General features: G+C 43.1%; 1 protein-coding gene across 2 annotated transcripts; it reads right to left on the bottom strand.

The window, feature by feature from the left end:
• Window positions 1–1,664: 1,664 nt before the first annotated feature.
• On the bottom strand, window positions 1,665–12,777 carry LOC127693351 (zinc finger protein 39-like). 2 transcript variants are annotated; one of them, XM_052194125.1, is made up of 5 exons: window positions 12,657–12,777; window positions 11,284–11,448; window positions 9,436–9,562; window positions 5,927–6,019; window positions 1,665–4,195 (listed from the first exon to the last, which is right to left on the bottom strand). In XM_052194125.1, the coding sequence occupies exons 1-5, from the start codon at window positions 12,657–12,659 to the stop codon at window positions 2,430–2,432; spliced, it is 2,154 nt and encodes a 717-aa protein (XP_052050085.1). In that variant the 5' UTR covers window positions 12,660–12,777; the 3' UTR covers window positions 1,665–2,429. The 2 variants fall into 2 exon arrangements, with proteins under 2 accessions (XP_052050085.1, XP_052050086.1); XM_052194126.1 differs by lacking the exon at window positions 12,657–12,777 and adding an exon at window positions 10,520–10,626 and having other exon boundaries at window positions 11,284–11,377.

Genomic DNA, 12,777 nt, shown 5'->3' with positions numbered 1-12,777 from the left:
GAATGTCAACTCTATAGATGCAACAACTAGTCACCTGGTAGTGCTAATGAAGACATTATCTCCACATCAATTTCCCCAATCTTGCTGATATGAATGTTAGCAGAGCAAGATTTTATTTAATTATGAAGAGTTCAGTCTTTAAGAATGCTACTTGTAACCAGGCAGTAGTGGCATAGGTCTTTAATTCCAGCACTTGGGAAGCAGAGGCAGGTGGATCTCTGAGTTCAAGGCCAGTCTGGTTTACAGAGTGACTCTCAGGACAGTCAGGACTACACAGATAAACCCTGTCTCAAAAAAAAAATAAACAAAAACCAAAACAAAAGGCTATCCGTGAGCAGCCATCCTCCATAACCAGACTCCACCACGCCTTAGCAGGCTGAGCAAGCCATGGAGAGTAAGCAAGTGAGCAACATTCCTTCATGGGCTTTGTTTCAATTCCTGCCCTGGTTACCTCGGACACAGACTGACATAGAAGTGCAAGCTAAATAAAACCTTTCCTCTTCAAGTTGCTTTTGGTCAGTGCTTTACCACAGCACAGTACCAGAGAACTAATTGGGACAGTTTCCCATTGGCATCTCAAACATGCTGATCATGACACAAGTTTCAAATACCAAGACTTAAAAGATTTATAAGAGAAAATGGTGTTGTACATTATACAGAAAGTATTTTATTTGGGCTGGAAAGATGGCTCAGTGGTTAAGAGCACTGACTGTTCTTCCAGAGGTCCTGAGTTCAATTCCCAGCAACCACATGGTGGCTCATAATGAGATCTAATGCCCTCTTCTGATGTCTCTGAAGACAGTTACAGTGTACTTATATATAACAAATAAATAAGTCTTTAAAAAGTGTTTTATTCAAGACAGTTAAGTATAGGGTAAAAACATCTTTAGGTCTAGAGCAAAATGTGTAGTGACAAAAGACTTGTGCTGTCGGTAACACAGCAGTGTTCGGTGAGAACTAGGTAAGTTAAAACAGGCTGCTTCTCCTCAATGGTTTCATATGGAGGATGGTGTGTAAGAAATGGGGCGGCAGAAACAGAGTGCTCCCCAAGAGCACTGAAGCCCAGGTGAGAATTGTTGTTCATGGCTCTTTAAATGTCAGCTGGGAACAATTCAGGGACTTCATTTGTTCTTTTCTACACGGATAATATTTCCATTAGATCAACTGGCAGGGTTTATATAAGCTTTGCACACTAGAAAAAGTATTGCTTACCCACGGGATAGTTGAATAGCAATGTCCACACATACTTAACACTTGCACAAAGTGAGGAAAGTGCGTAAGACGATATTTGAGAAAATATGAACACGTGCTAGAATGGTATTTGATGTGGAAATTTTTAGGTTTTAGTTTATGCATGTATGTAGCAAGGCTGAAAGCAGGGTCTCATGAATGGTCCACATGCATTTTACCACTGGGCCACACTTGTACCTCAGTCTGTTTAACAAAGCAAGACATATGTAAAGCAAACACATTTTCTATAATTAATCTATGTCCCACCAAGGAATTTTTCATTAATATAAAACACCCAAATATGTGGGCGAATGAGGGAATGCTTTGTGCAGTACAAGCTGTTTAAAAAAACATGGCCAGCCCCAATTATTGCATGCCATTAACAGCTCCAACCTCCGGCTACAATACCCACAAATGTTCCAGACACAATGTGCTCTGACCGACAGTAATATCACTCACATATTTATTGGCACTGGTGTAACTCCTTTTGAAAGTTAATATTAAAATTACAAAGATTGATAGTTTTCCTTCATTACAAAGCTTCTGACATGGAAGTTTTGTTCAAAGTTTCACCTGTTAATTTATTCATACTTGATTTATTCAAACTGTTCAATGAAACGTCTCTGATAAACTTTCTCAATTTGCACAAGTTTCCCTTGTGTACAAACTCTGAAATATTATAGAGCATGTAAGTTCTCTTAATTATATCAAGTGAGTTAATGCACTCATACAAAAGCACCATGCACAATGGCTTGAGAAAGTATTCCTCAAACTGAAAAAAAAATATTTGGGGATAAAAACGAGCTATCTCCATTCAATTTTATTTCTCTTAAACTAGGGACTTTCTGATAATGGATGTCAAGACTATCTTGCAGGTCCTGTTCATCTCAGAACCAGAGCTCATCAGAACTTAGGGAGGAAGAAAAAAAATGTATTTCTGTGGGCCTGGCTGAAAGTAGTGATCATCTCACACACACACACGGCTATTACATGGTCACGCAGATCACATAATGGAAACTGTGTTCCAGAGAAGACAGCCAACTTTGCCACACAAAATTTCTGTATAAATTTAGCACCTGCAAAGGTGTCCCTTCTTGCAAAAACATTGTCCACACTGTCACATTTATAGGAAATGCCCCACATGTGCCTTGCCTGATGCCTGCTGGTGGTTTCTGCTAACAGAGCTTCCTACGTTAGTTTCACAGGCGCTCCCTCAGGTGGATTCTCTGATGTACAGTGAGGGACGACTTATGATAAAACATTTTCCTACATTCTAGACATTCAAACTGTTTCTCACTTTCATGAGTTACCTGATGCCTGTTAAGGTATGACTTCTGGTGAAAAGCCTTCTTGCACAACTTACACTCATAGGGCTTCTCACCTGTGTGGGTTCTCTGATGAACGGTGAGATGTGACTTACTATAAAACGTTTTCCTGCACACCTCACACGAGAATGGTTTGTAGCCTGTGTGGCTTCTCTGATGGACAGTGAGGGAGGACTTATGGAGGAAGGTCTTCCTACATTCTTCACATGCATATGGTCTGCTTCCTGTGTGGTTTCTCTGATGCCTGCTGAGGCTCGACTTCTGGTAGAAAGCTTTCCCACACTCTTTACATTCATAAGGTTTCTTGCCAGTGTGAGTTCCCTGGTGCATGATGAGGTGTGACCGACGGTGAAACGTTTTCCCACATACATTGCATTTGTAAGGTTTCTCCCCTGTGTGTGTTTTCTGATGCACAGTAAGGTTTGACTTACGATTGAAGGTTTTCTGACATTCTTCACATTTATATGGCTTGTCGCCTGTGTGAATTTTCTGATGTAAAGCGAGATGAGACTTAGAGTAGAAGGTTTTCCTACATTCATCACACTCATACGGTTTCTCACCTGTGTGAGTTCTATGATGGACATTCAGGTCTGACTTACGGTAGAAAGTTTTCCTGCATTTTTTACACTCATAAGGCTTCTCACCTGTGTGAGTTCTCTGATGTTTCGTGAGGGAGGACTTATGATAGAAAGTTTTCTTACACTCTTTACAATCATAGGGTTTCTCACCTGTGTGAATTCTCTGGTGCCTGCTGAGGTGTGACTTCAGGTAAAATGACTTCCCACACATATTACATCCGTAGGGTTTATAACCTCCACGGGTCGTCTGATAGCACCTGAAATTTGGCTTCTCACTAAAGCTTTTTTCAGACTGATAAATTCCACAGAGTTTGGCTCCTCTGGGGACTCTCTGGTGCATGTTTTGCTGGGTTTTCTGATGAAAGCATTTCTCACATTGTTTACCTCGATGGGACCTGACTCCTGCATGTACCCTCTGGGTTTTGTGGTATGATTTCTTACTGAAGGTTTTCTCACAATCCCTACACGTGTAATATTTCTGTCCTTTGTGTATTTTCTTGTGTTTAGTGAGCTTAAACTTTGTACAGAATGTTTTCTTACAATTACTACATTCAAAAGTTTCTTCCCGTACCCAACTCATCTCTTGAGCTTTAAGAGCAACCTCATCAGGAGTTTTCTCAGACTCACCAAACTTACAGGACCCATGTGCAACGTGAAATCGCTTATTTGTCCATAATGCCTTTGTGTTGCAGGTCACTTCTCGCCTACAACACTGAAAATGCTGCCGAGTACCTGGAGCTCTGTTATACAACCCATGATGCTCTGCGTGTACGGGGGGCTTGCTTGTTAGAGAGCAGTCAAGTTCCTCTCCAGTCCGCATGCCATTCAGCTCGTTAGGGGGAGGTATGCTCTGCCACTTAGGAAGTGCCTCAGGCCTCATTCCTGAGGGGTTTCCATTCGTGACAGTCAGATTTGAAACACAGTCTGAGCTCACATTAAGAATTTTTCCTAATTTAACTTTCTCCTCGGTTGATGTGTTGCTGTCAGTAATTACAAGGTGCCACAAATGTCTCTCTTCATTGTCCTGGCTGGTTTCTTTCAGTTCTGTTACTTTCTGGACATCTACAAGAAAACAGAAGTCGTCAAGCTCATGTTACAGCATGATGAAGAACTGCCTTCTTGTTCTCATTCCTTTAGGATTGAACAGCAATATTGATACATGATATATACAGATGTGTCCCCAGTGGATCTGTAACGTGGAGCTCACAATGTAAAATCACATCACTTCATTGGTTTAAGGTGTGATGGTTTGCTATGCACAGGCTACCTGGCTGTGTATGTCAGCGTGTCGTGTCCATCTGCGTCCCCACCATGTCCCTTCCCTCTGGTGCCTACAGTGCATCCCATTTTCCTTCTTTCACATCTGTAATGTAAGATGCTCATCAGCTAGCTCTCTGAGGATGGAGGTTTGTACGGCCTGTGTTAGTGCAGACTTGGGAAAGGGCTGCTCTCTGTGTGTTCAGTTCTCACTGTTCCACGAGGAACCACGGAAGAAATTTAGGGGGTTAGTTTACAGACACAAATGACCTTATTCTCATATGAAAACAGCTATGGCCAACTCTCCAAATTCCTAATCAAAATCTATTTTGTGCTCCCAAGAACCTTAACAGGGCCAGGAAGCTCCAGTCTGCCCCCTGCTGGATTAGTGGATTTCATTCAGGAAACTATACCCACCACTGTTTGAATGTTTTCTGGATGTTTCTGGAATTCACATTACTATCACTCTTCTCTTAGATGAAGGTCCATGCGGCCCTACTTTATAATCCTCTGCTTCTGGGAGCTTCCATTTTGTGGTAAGCTGGCTTCTACATTATAAATGAGGTCTTCTGTGTAAATCTACTGTCTTCAAATTACTTTCAGAGACTGCTGCTGACAACTTCCACACTGACACAGAAACCTCAGCCTTTCCACATGAAAGCCTTGTCTCACTTACGCTCCGTGTGGGGACAGCAGACTCCACGTTTCCTGTCAAGCTTCGCCCCCCCTTCCCTGCTGAGGACTCCTCACTCGCACAGACTCCACCCCGTGGGGCGGGAGACTTGATGCTGGGCCTCTTTGTCTGATTCCCTCACCTAACAACCCCTTAGTTAATGCCTGAAAGCCTACGATATAAATATCTATATTAAGCTACCAATTTCCTTATCTATAAGGACTAAGACACAAATTTATATTTTATGCCCACCCACGTATTAGATATACCAAATATTGGAAAAAAAGAAGTGTCAAGATTAAACTAAATGAATAATAGTCTCCTTAAAATTCCCTTCCCTTTAAACTTTTCCTGGAATAAAACAGTGTATAGTTATTCTATTTCTTGTTATGACAAAGCATCCCTTATAACTCATCTTATAACCAAGTGTTATGTGTGTGTTTAATTTTTTTTCAACAAAATGTAGGCTCTTTATGTGTGGATATATTTATTATTATTTGCATGTCTAATTTTAGAAGTGCAGTGCTTAGGAGATAAACAAATACTGTGTGATAAAATAATTAACCCAGCCAAAAATGCTTCAGGTAGAAAACACAGACAACTGAGAATGTAGAGACAGCAGCTAACCAAATAACCAAAGTGTCTGTGACGCTCCATACAGTTAAAGAAGATCTATGCAGCAAAATAAAGAGAGTAAAAGCCCACGTGAGCACTCCCCTTGGGGAGCACACACAGGAATCATGTGAGGTATCACGCCAGCTGTTCCCAGGACGAGGAGCAGCCCTCAGTAAGAGCAGCTCAGCATAGCCAGTGTCTGAGAGTCTGCTCGTCCCCGTCCATCTGCCCAGGGTGCACTCACTGACCTGGCCAGCTCTGCTTTGGAACGTCTTCTACTCTCCATGGCCCAGTTCCTTGCTCCAACTTAAAAATCACCTCAGGTTTGGTAATGCAGTGGCCTGTTGGTGGGAAACAATGTAAGACTATCAAATGCTAAGTCAAGTTCACTGCAGAAGGACTACGCCTTTGGGAAACGAGTGACTGCTAGGCACATCTGGACACTCTGGGACTGTAGGTTCCTCATCTCTGGAGCTGTGCCGTTAGTAAGGAAAGAGAAATGGCTGGAGAAGAGAGCCAAGCTGGGAGTCCTGCAGGCCTCTGGTCTCAGCCGCTTCAGATGCTAAGGCAGAAGGAAGACTAGTTCAAATCTGTCTGAGCAACTTAATAAGACCCTATCTCCAAATAAAAAGGGGGCTGGGAATATGGCTCAATGACAGAACACTTGCCCAGTATGCATGAAGCCTTAAATTAATCCCCAGAACTAAGAATAAATAAATAGGAATTGAATTGGTAAGTCAGTGTGAGTAGTGTGGACATTTCACCAATATTAAAGTTGTCCTTTCAATTGTGTGTGTGTGTGGCGTGCTTCCTGAGACATAGCACCATCAGCTGCGACTCTGCTTGTTCATGCTCTTTCTCACCCTGTGGCCCGAGATGAGGCCAACAGCCCCCACACAGCCTGGAGCCAGGGCTGCTGCTCTGTCATGGCGGCTGCAATAGGAAGCGGACCTTTTCTGTGTAATGGTCCTTTAAGTACTGCTTTTTTTTTTAATTTGAATGGTGTTGCTGTCTTTTCTTTTTAAAAAGGATTTATTAGGTTTATGTATATGAGTGCTCGTCTGTGTGTACACCTGCATGCCCAAAGAAGGCATCACATTCACTGTCGGTTGGGAGCCACCATGAGGCTGCAGGGAACTGAACTCAGGACCTAGAAGAGCAGCCAGTGCTCTTAACCACTGAGCCATCTCTCCAGTCCCCCCAATTAATTTTTAAATTTGCATTTTACTTTCTTTCATACTCATTAGTCATCCTGTAGGATAAAATTTCCAATTTTGTGTCTCTCTATCTCATGGTGCTCAGAAAGGACATTATGAATTCTGGGTTTTTGTTTATTTTTTGTCTATTTTGCCCTCAGCAGTGCTGTGCGCTTCTAGGGCAGTGAGATAATGGTGCTCTCAGCAGGAGGTAACAGCCTGTCAATGTCTCTTAGCTATTTTGTTCCACTGTGCGCTTTGATTCCAGCACTTATCTGGAAATTTCCTGTCAAAATGACCACCTGCCCTTTGGTGATATTACCGTACTACAGCTTACCTCTTCCACATGATCTAACGACATGCGTTCTTCAAACCGGGTGGTGAGCACGCATGCGTCCCTTTACATAGTCCTTACTCTTTGAATTGATCCCTCCTCCTCCCCTTTCCCCTCCTCCTCTTCCTCTTCCCACTCTTCCTCCTCCTCTTCCTCCTCTTCCCCCTCCTCACCTCCCCCTTTCTCCTTTCACAGGTTTTGATTCTGTTTGGCCTGGCTGCTTTGGGTCCTACTCACATGTTAGGGCCATCCCTTTGTATTCAGTTATTCACATGTATCATAGATCTAGAAAAAAGCCAATCCTAATCTTCACAGAGAAACACAAAGGACACCAGGCAGTCAAAGCATACTTGAAAAACAAAGCAAATCAGTCATTGCATAAGGCAGAGCAACAGCACACGGGAACACAGTAGGACATATGTCAGAGCAACAGCACACAAGAACACGGTAGGACATATGTCAGAGCAACAGCACACAGGAACACGGTAGGACATATGTCAGAACAACAGCACACAGGAACACGGTAGGACATATGTCAGAGCAACAGCACACAGGAACATGGTAGGACATATGTCAGAGCAACAGCACACAGGAACACGGTAGGACATATGTCAGAGCAACAGCACACAGGAACACGGTAGGACATATGTCAGAGCAACAGCACACAGGAACACGGTAGGACATATGTCAGAGCAACAGCACACAGGAACAGGGTAGGACATATGTCAGAGCAATAGCACACAGGAACACGGTAGGACATATGTCAGAGCAACAGCACACGGGAACACGGTAGGACATATGTCAGAGCAACAGCACACGGGAACATGGTAGGACATATGTCAGAGCAACAGCACACAGGAACATGGTAGGACATATGTCAGAGCAACAGCACACGAGAACATGGTAGGACATATGTCAGAGCAACAGCACACGGGAACACGGTAGGACAGTACAGAACTGGCATAAAAGTAGACAAACAGCCAATGGAACAACAGGAACAAATCCAGACCTTACGACCACCTGGTTTTCACCAGAGGCAGCAGGAACATTTAGAAAGGAAGTTCTCTTCAATAACTGGTACAAACTCTATACTCTCTGGTATACAGAAAGACATTAGACCCCCAATATCTTTCTGTATTCAGAAATCTAATTAAAATATAGCCAAGACATAAATGTGAGATCTGAAACTACTGAAATAAAACACAGAGAAGCTGAATATTAATTCAAAGATTTTTCTCCCTTTTTGATATTGGCGTCTCTGTGTTGTCAGGTGGGTCTGGAAGTCCTGGGCACAAATAATGCCTCCTCCTCTGGGAGCATAGACCTGCACCATCAGATTCGAATGACATGACCTCAAATCACAGCCATCTACAACGAAAACTGACAACTGGGGTTTCATAAACAAAACCCTCTATAAAGAAAAGCCAAGGCTAGTGTGAAGGTCAGCCCACACAGCTAATGAAAACGTCTGCAGCTATACAAGGGGCTGATTTCTGGACTATATAAGGAAGTTAAGAGCAGAAAAAATCAGTTCATTAAAAGTTGAGCAAATGACTTGAGTAGGTATTTTTCCAAAGGCATCAAATAACACAGAAACCCACCGATGAATGGCCAGTAAACATCAAAAAATGCAAATGAAAACCACAACCACGTGCAGCCAGAATATGCCCAAAACCATGAACAACAAATACTAACAAGGACACAGAGAAGACACATTATCCTTCACTGTTGCTGGGAATATAAAATCACTACTAGGAAAAACTGTATAAAAGTTCCTTTTAAAACTAGAAATAGAACACCTTTATGGTTCAGCTATCACTAAATATATTTTTAAAAAATGAAATCAGTATTTTGAAAGATAATGAGTTCAAGGTAATATTGAGCTATATGAAATCTTGTCTTTAAAAAAAAAAACTATTTACGGGCTGGAGAGATGGCTCAGTGGTTAAGAGCACTCACTGTTCTTCCAAAGGACCTGAGTTCAATTCCCAACAACCACATGGCAGCTCACAACCGTCTGGTGCTATCTTGTGGTGCACATGCAGACAAAGTATCCATATACATAAAATACATAAATAAATAAATCTTTTTTTTTTTAAAGTATGAGCTGGTCAATGTTAGCTCACGCCTCTAGTCCCAGCACTTGGGAGGCAGAGGCAGGCGGATTTCTGAGTTCGAGGCCAGCCTGGTCTACAGAATGAGTTCCAGGACTGCCAGGGCTACTCACCCAAGGACTCCAGGCTGCTGTAGGTCTCCAGCATCACGTCCCTGTAGAGCTTCCTCTGTGTGTCATCCAGGTCCTGCCATTCATCCCAGGTGAAGTCCACAGACACATCCTCAAAGGACACCAGCCCCTGGAATGAGACATTTCTCCTCAACTCAAGCTTTTGAGCCTATCAGAAGATAAGACTGTCTACAAAACTCAAACTTCGTCAGAGAACCACATCTCTGAGCAGCAGCACCATATAAGATGTGCCAACCAAGTTAAATAACAAGAGAAAAATGAGTCTGATGTCTTTATCATTTAGAACTGAAACACCTGAGAATCTCTGGTAAAGCATTTCAGATTGAAATCTCAATAAATTAAAACTGTACAAACATTAAAGTCTACATGTGAAAATATTCGTAAAAGGAGAGGGATATTCTTTTTAAAAAGCAAGTAAGAAAGTAACATATTCATGGATGGAGTATAACTTCATAATCATAAAGACACTGACTCTCTGGAGGTCAAGAAACTAATTTAACAGTAGTCTAATGGAAGCATCAAATTCATAAATGTGGAAATGGGATTTCAGAGTTTTTATGGGGAAGTAAAAGCAAAATTAGTGTGATTATTTCCAGTTCTGTTTTCCCCAGTGTGGGTCCCCCTTCATCGGCAGCCTTGGGCTCCATAACATACGCTACATTTCTGTTCTGCAGGATCAAGACAGCAGCTGACTTCTTTTAAAGGCCATTACTGCTATGAGATTAGGGCCTAGCGCCTTTTTAACCATAGTTACCTTCAACAAGCTCTATCCCAGATAAAGTGGTATTTGGTTTTAGTGGTCAGTCTCACCACATAAATTCATCCACAGTATTTGCCATCCCTACTAACTCTGATGAAAAAGCAAATATCTACTTGTAGTCAATCCAAATAATCAGATTTATAATCTCCCACTTGGCTTGGCTGACCAAAGAGCAGATGCATGTAGGCCAGATGACAAACTGAGATACAATTCCTCAGAGCCCTTGGTCCCAGATTCCCCTCTTAAAAACCCATTGGTACAGTAGAGATAAGGACAGTGGGCAGGGCAGGGTGAGAGACTCAGTACCTGCTGCTCTACTTTAGGAAGTCCCTCTCTGTGAGCTTCGTTCTTCTATCTATGGCAGTGGAGACAGTAACACACATCTGAGTGTACAGGGCTCATCCTGAGCAAATCTGTAATGATGTAAAGTACAAAAACACAATCCCTACCTCCTTCTACAAAAATACGCCCCCCCCCCCAGCCAAGGGAGGAGCTGAAGAGGCAACATCTGACATCCCCAAAACAAACCATATAGTCTACTTTTCAATGATCAACACTTAACATTTTTTAAAACGTTATTTTGAATAGTTTGCTTTTGGTATCTATGACGGGAATTGTTCAGCTTAAGTGCGTGCAATATAACCTTATGCTCCTATGCTGTTGTATCTCTCCATCACAAAAGGTGGATTTTTCTTAAGTTCTCTTTCTTTTCTGCATCTACGGAAATGGTCACGTGAATTTTTAAAGCTGTATTTAATTAAGTGCATGTGCATGCTCGCCCCACAGAGCATGTATGGAGGTCTAAGGACAACTTGTGAGATCTGGTTCTTTCCTTTCACCATATGGGTCCTGGAAATCCAACTCAGGTTGTCAGGACTGAGTACTTTACCCACTGATCCATCCTGACGGTGCTCTTGCGGATTTTCAATTATCGATTGTTATGATGTACTACACTAAATCGTGTTTGGATATGTTGCATACATATAATTTCATACTACTGTTTCTAGATAATAAGATAAGGGAATAAAGAAAACGCACACAAACATGACCCTCTCTAGTTTCTTACTTACTTTTACTGGTGCCTTGTGTTTTCTTGCTCTGATCCGCTGGGACCATCTCCAGCGACTATAGGTGACTGGCCTCTTCTTGTAGCTTCTCTTCGGCTTTCCGGTTTCAAGATTTTGACCGGGGAGTTGATTTAAGGAGTTCTCCGCACTGTCAGGTTGCCAGTTCCTCTATAAAAGTATGCAATGTTGAAGACGCCATGAGACTGACTTAGAGCCACGTCTGCTGGACACAGTGCAACCACACATGAACCAAAGCAAAATTCAACAGAACAACCCCCAGTCTCCAGCACAGGAGTCACTGTATCGTCTTGTGCGCTTGGCAAATGCAGTGTTCCTGAGTACACAATTCAAACATTCTGCTAAAATTGTTAGACAATATCACAGCAACACACCAGCTACTGATACAGGCTTTTTAGCATTTGTAAAATCTTAAGTTTCTTCCCTATACATGACATAGTCTTAAAACACTTTCAACAGTATCAACTTGAAACTTACAAGTTCGTGGTGTATAATGTAAATTATAGTTACAGACCAGTCAAAGATGCAGGAATTCTGATTTGTTCTAACTGTTGTGAGTACTATTTGAGGTTTTACAAAGTCAGGGGAAATGGGGGTTTTAAATGAGGTTTGAAATTTTTCTAACCATTGTAAAGAAGGGCACAGATTCTTTTGATGCCCACAGCTGCATTTGGGACTAACTTCCTACATCTCTGCCCCACCAGTAATGCATATCATACGGTAAATTCATGAAGGGATTAATCTAATCTATTCATGAGGCCAGAGCCATTGAAATGTCACTTCTGGAAAGGCCCTCACAAAGCCAAAGGTGTGTTTTTAAGGTAGGCAACAGTCAGTCCTATCGAGGTGACACTCGAATACCAAGCACATACAAGTTAGGAAGATAGGATAAGGTGTATACTGAGCCATCGGGCAGGTACGTCGGGAGCAGATACATAATTACAGCAAAGGACCTGAATCCGGTGTGGAAGAGATAGAGATGCTGCACGTGCCCTCTCACTACACTCCCCACACAAGCCAGCACAGTAAGAGCCTTGTGGATAGCAGAGAAGCCAGGAGATGCTCCAGCCCAGGCTCACCCCACACCTCAGGCTGCTCCAGTATCCAGGGCTGCCCCTGCTAGACAGTGGGACACCAGACACAGCAGCTGTGGCAGCGGAGTCTGGACCAAGAGAAGGGTGCGGCTGACGACAAGTGTCCCTGCAGAGTCAGGGAGTGAGGAGGCTCGACCACGTCAAGACCTAGGGCGACAAGAGGCCGTGAGCTCAGCCCTGCACAGGCCTCCCGGGGCCAAACCATCTGCGCGCGGCAAAGCGGAGGAAACGGGAACCCTACGGGTTCCTGCGGGCAGCACTCACCATGGCGCCCCCCGTCCACCTCCGCCTCCAGCCGCTGAGAGGTCTGAGGCACCCCGACTGCCCGGCTCAGCTGAGCGAACAACTGTAAAGATGGCGCAAGACTAAGACCCGCGAAGGAGCG

Source organism: Apodemus sylvaticus, chromosome 10, assembly GCF_947179515.1.
Source record: "Apodemus sylvaticus chromosome 10, mApoSyl1.1, whole genome shotgun sequence".
Classification (NCBI taxonomy): domain Eukaryota; kingdom Metazoa; phylum Chordata; class Mammalia; order Rodentia; family Muridae; genus Apodemus; species Apodemus sylvaticus.
The sequence above is the reverse complement of the archived record's forward strand: the minus strand, read 5'-3'. Positions and strand labels throughout refer to the sequence as shown.

Excerpts from the sequence above, each read along its gene's own strand:
- LOC127693351 (XM_052194125.1), bottom strand. Across the intron at positions 6,020-9,435 it reads CAGCAGCCTGGAGTCCTTGG|GCCACTGCATTACCAAACCT; the intron begins GTGAGTAGCCCT and ends TCCCACCAACAG. Across the intron at positions 4,196-5,926 it reads TCCAAAGCAGAGCTGGCCAG|ATGTCCAGAAAGTAACAGAA; the intron begins GTCAGTGAGTGC and ends GTTTTCTTGTAG.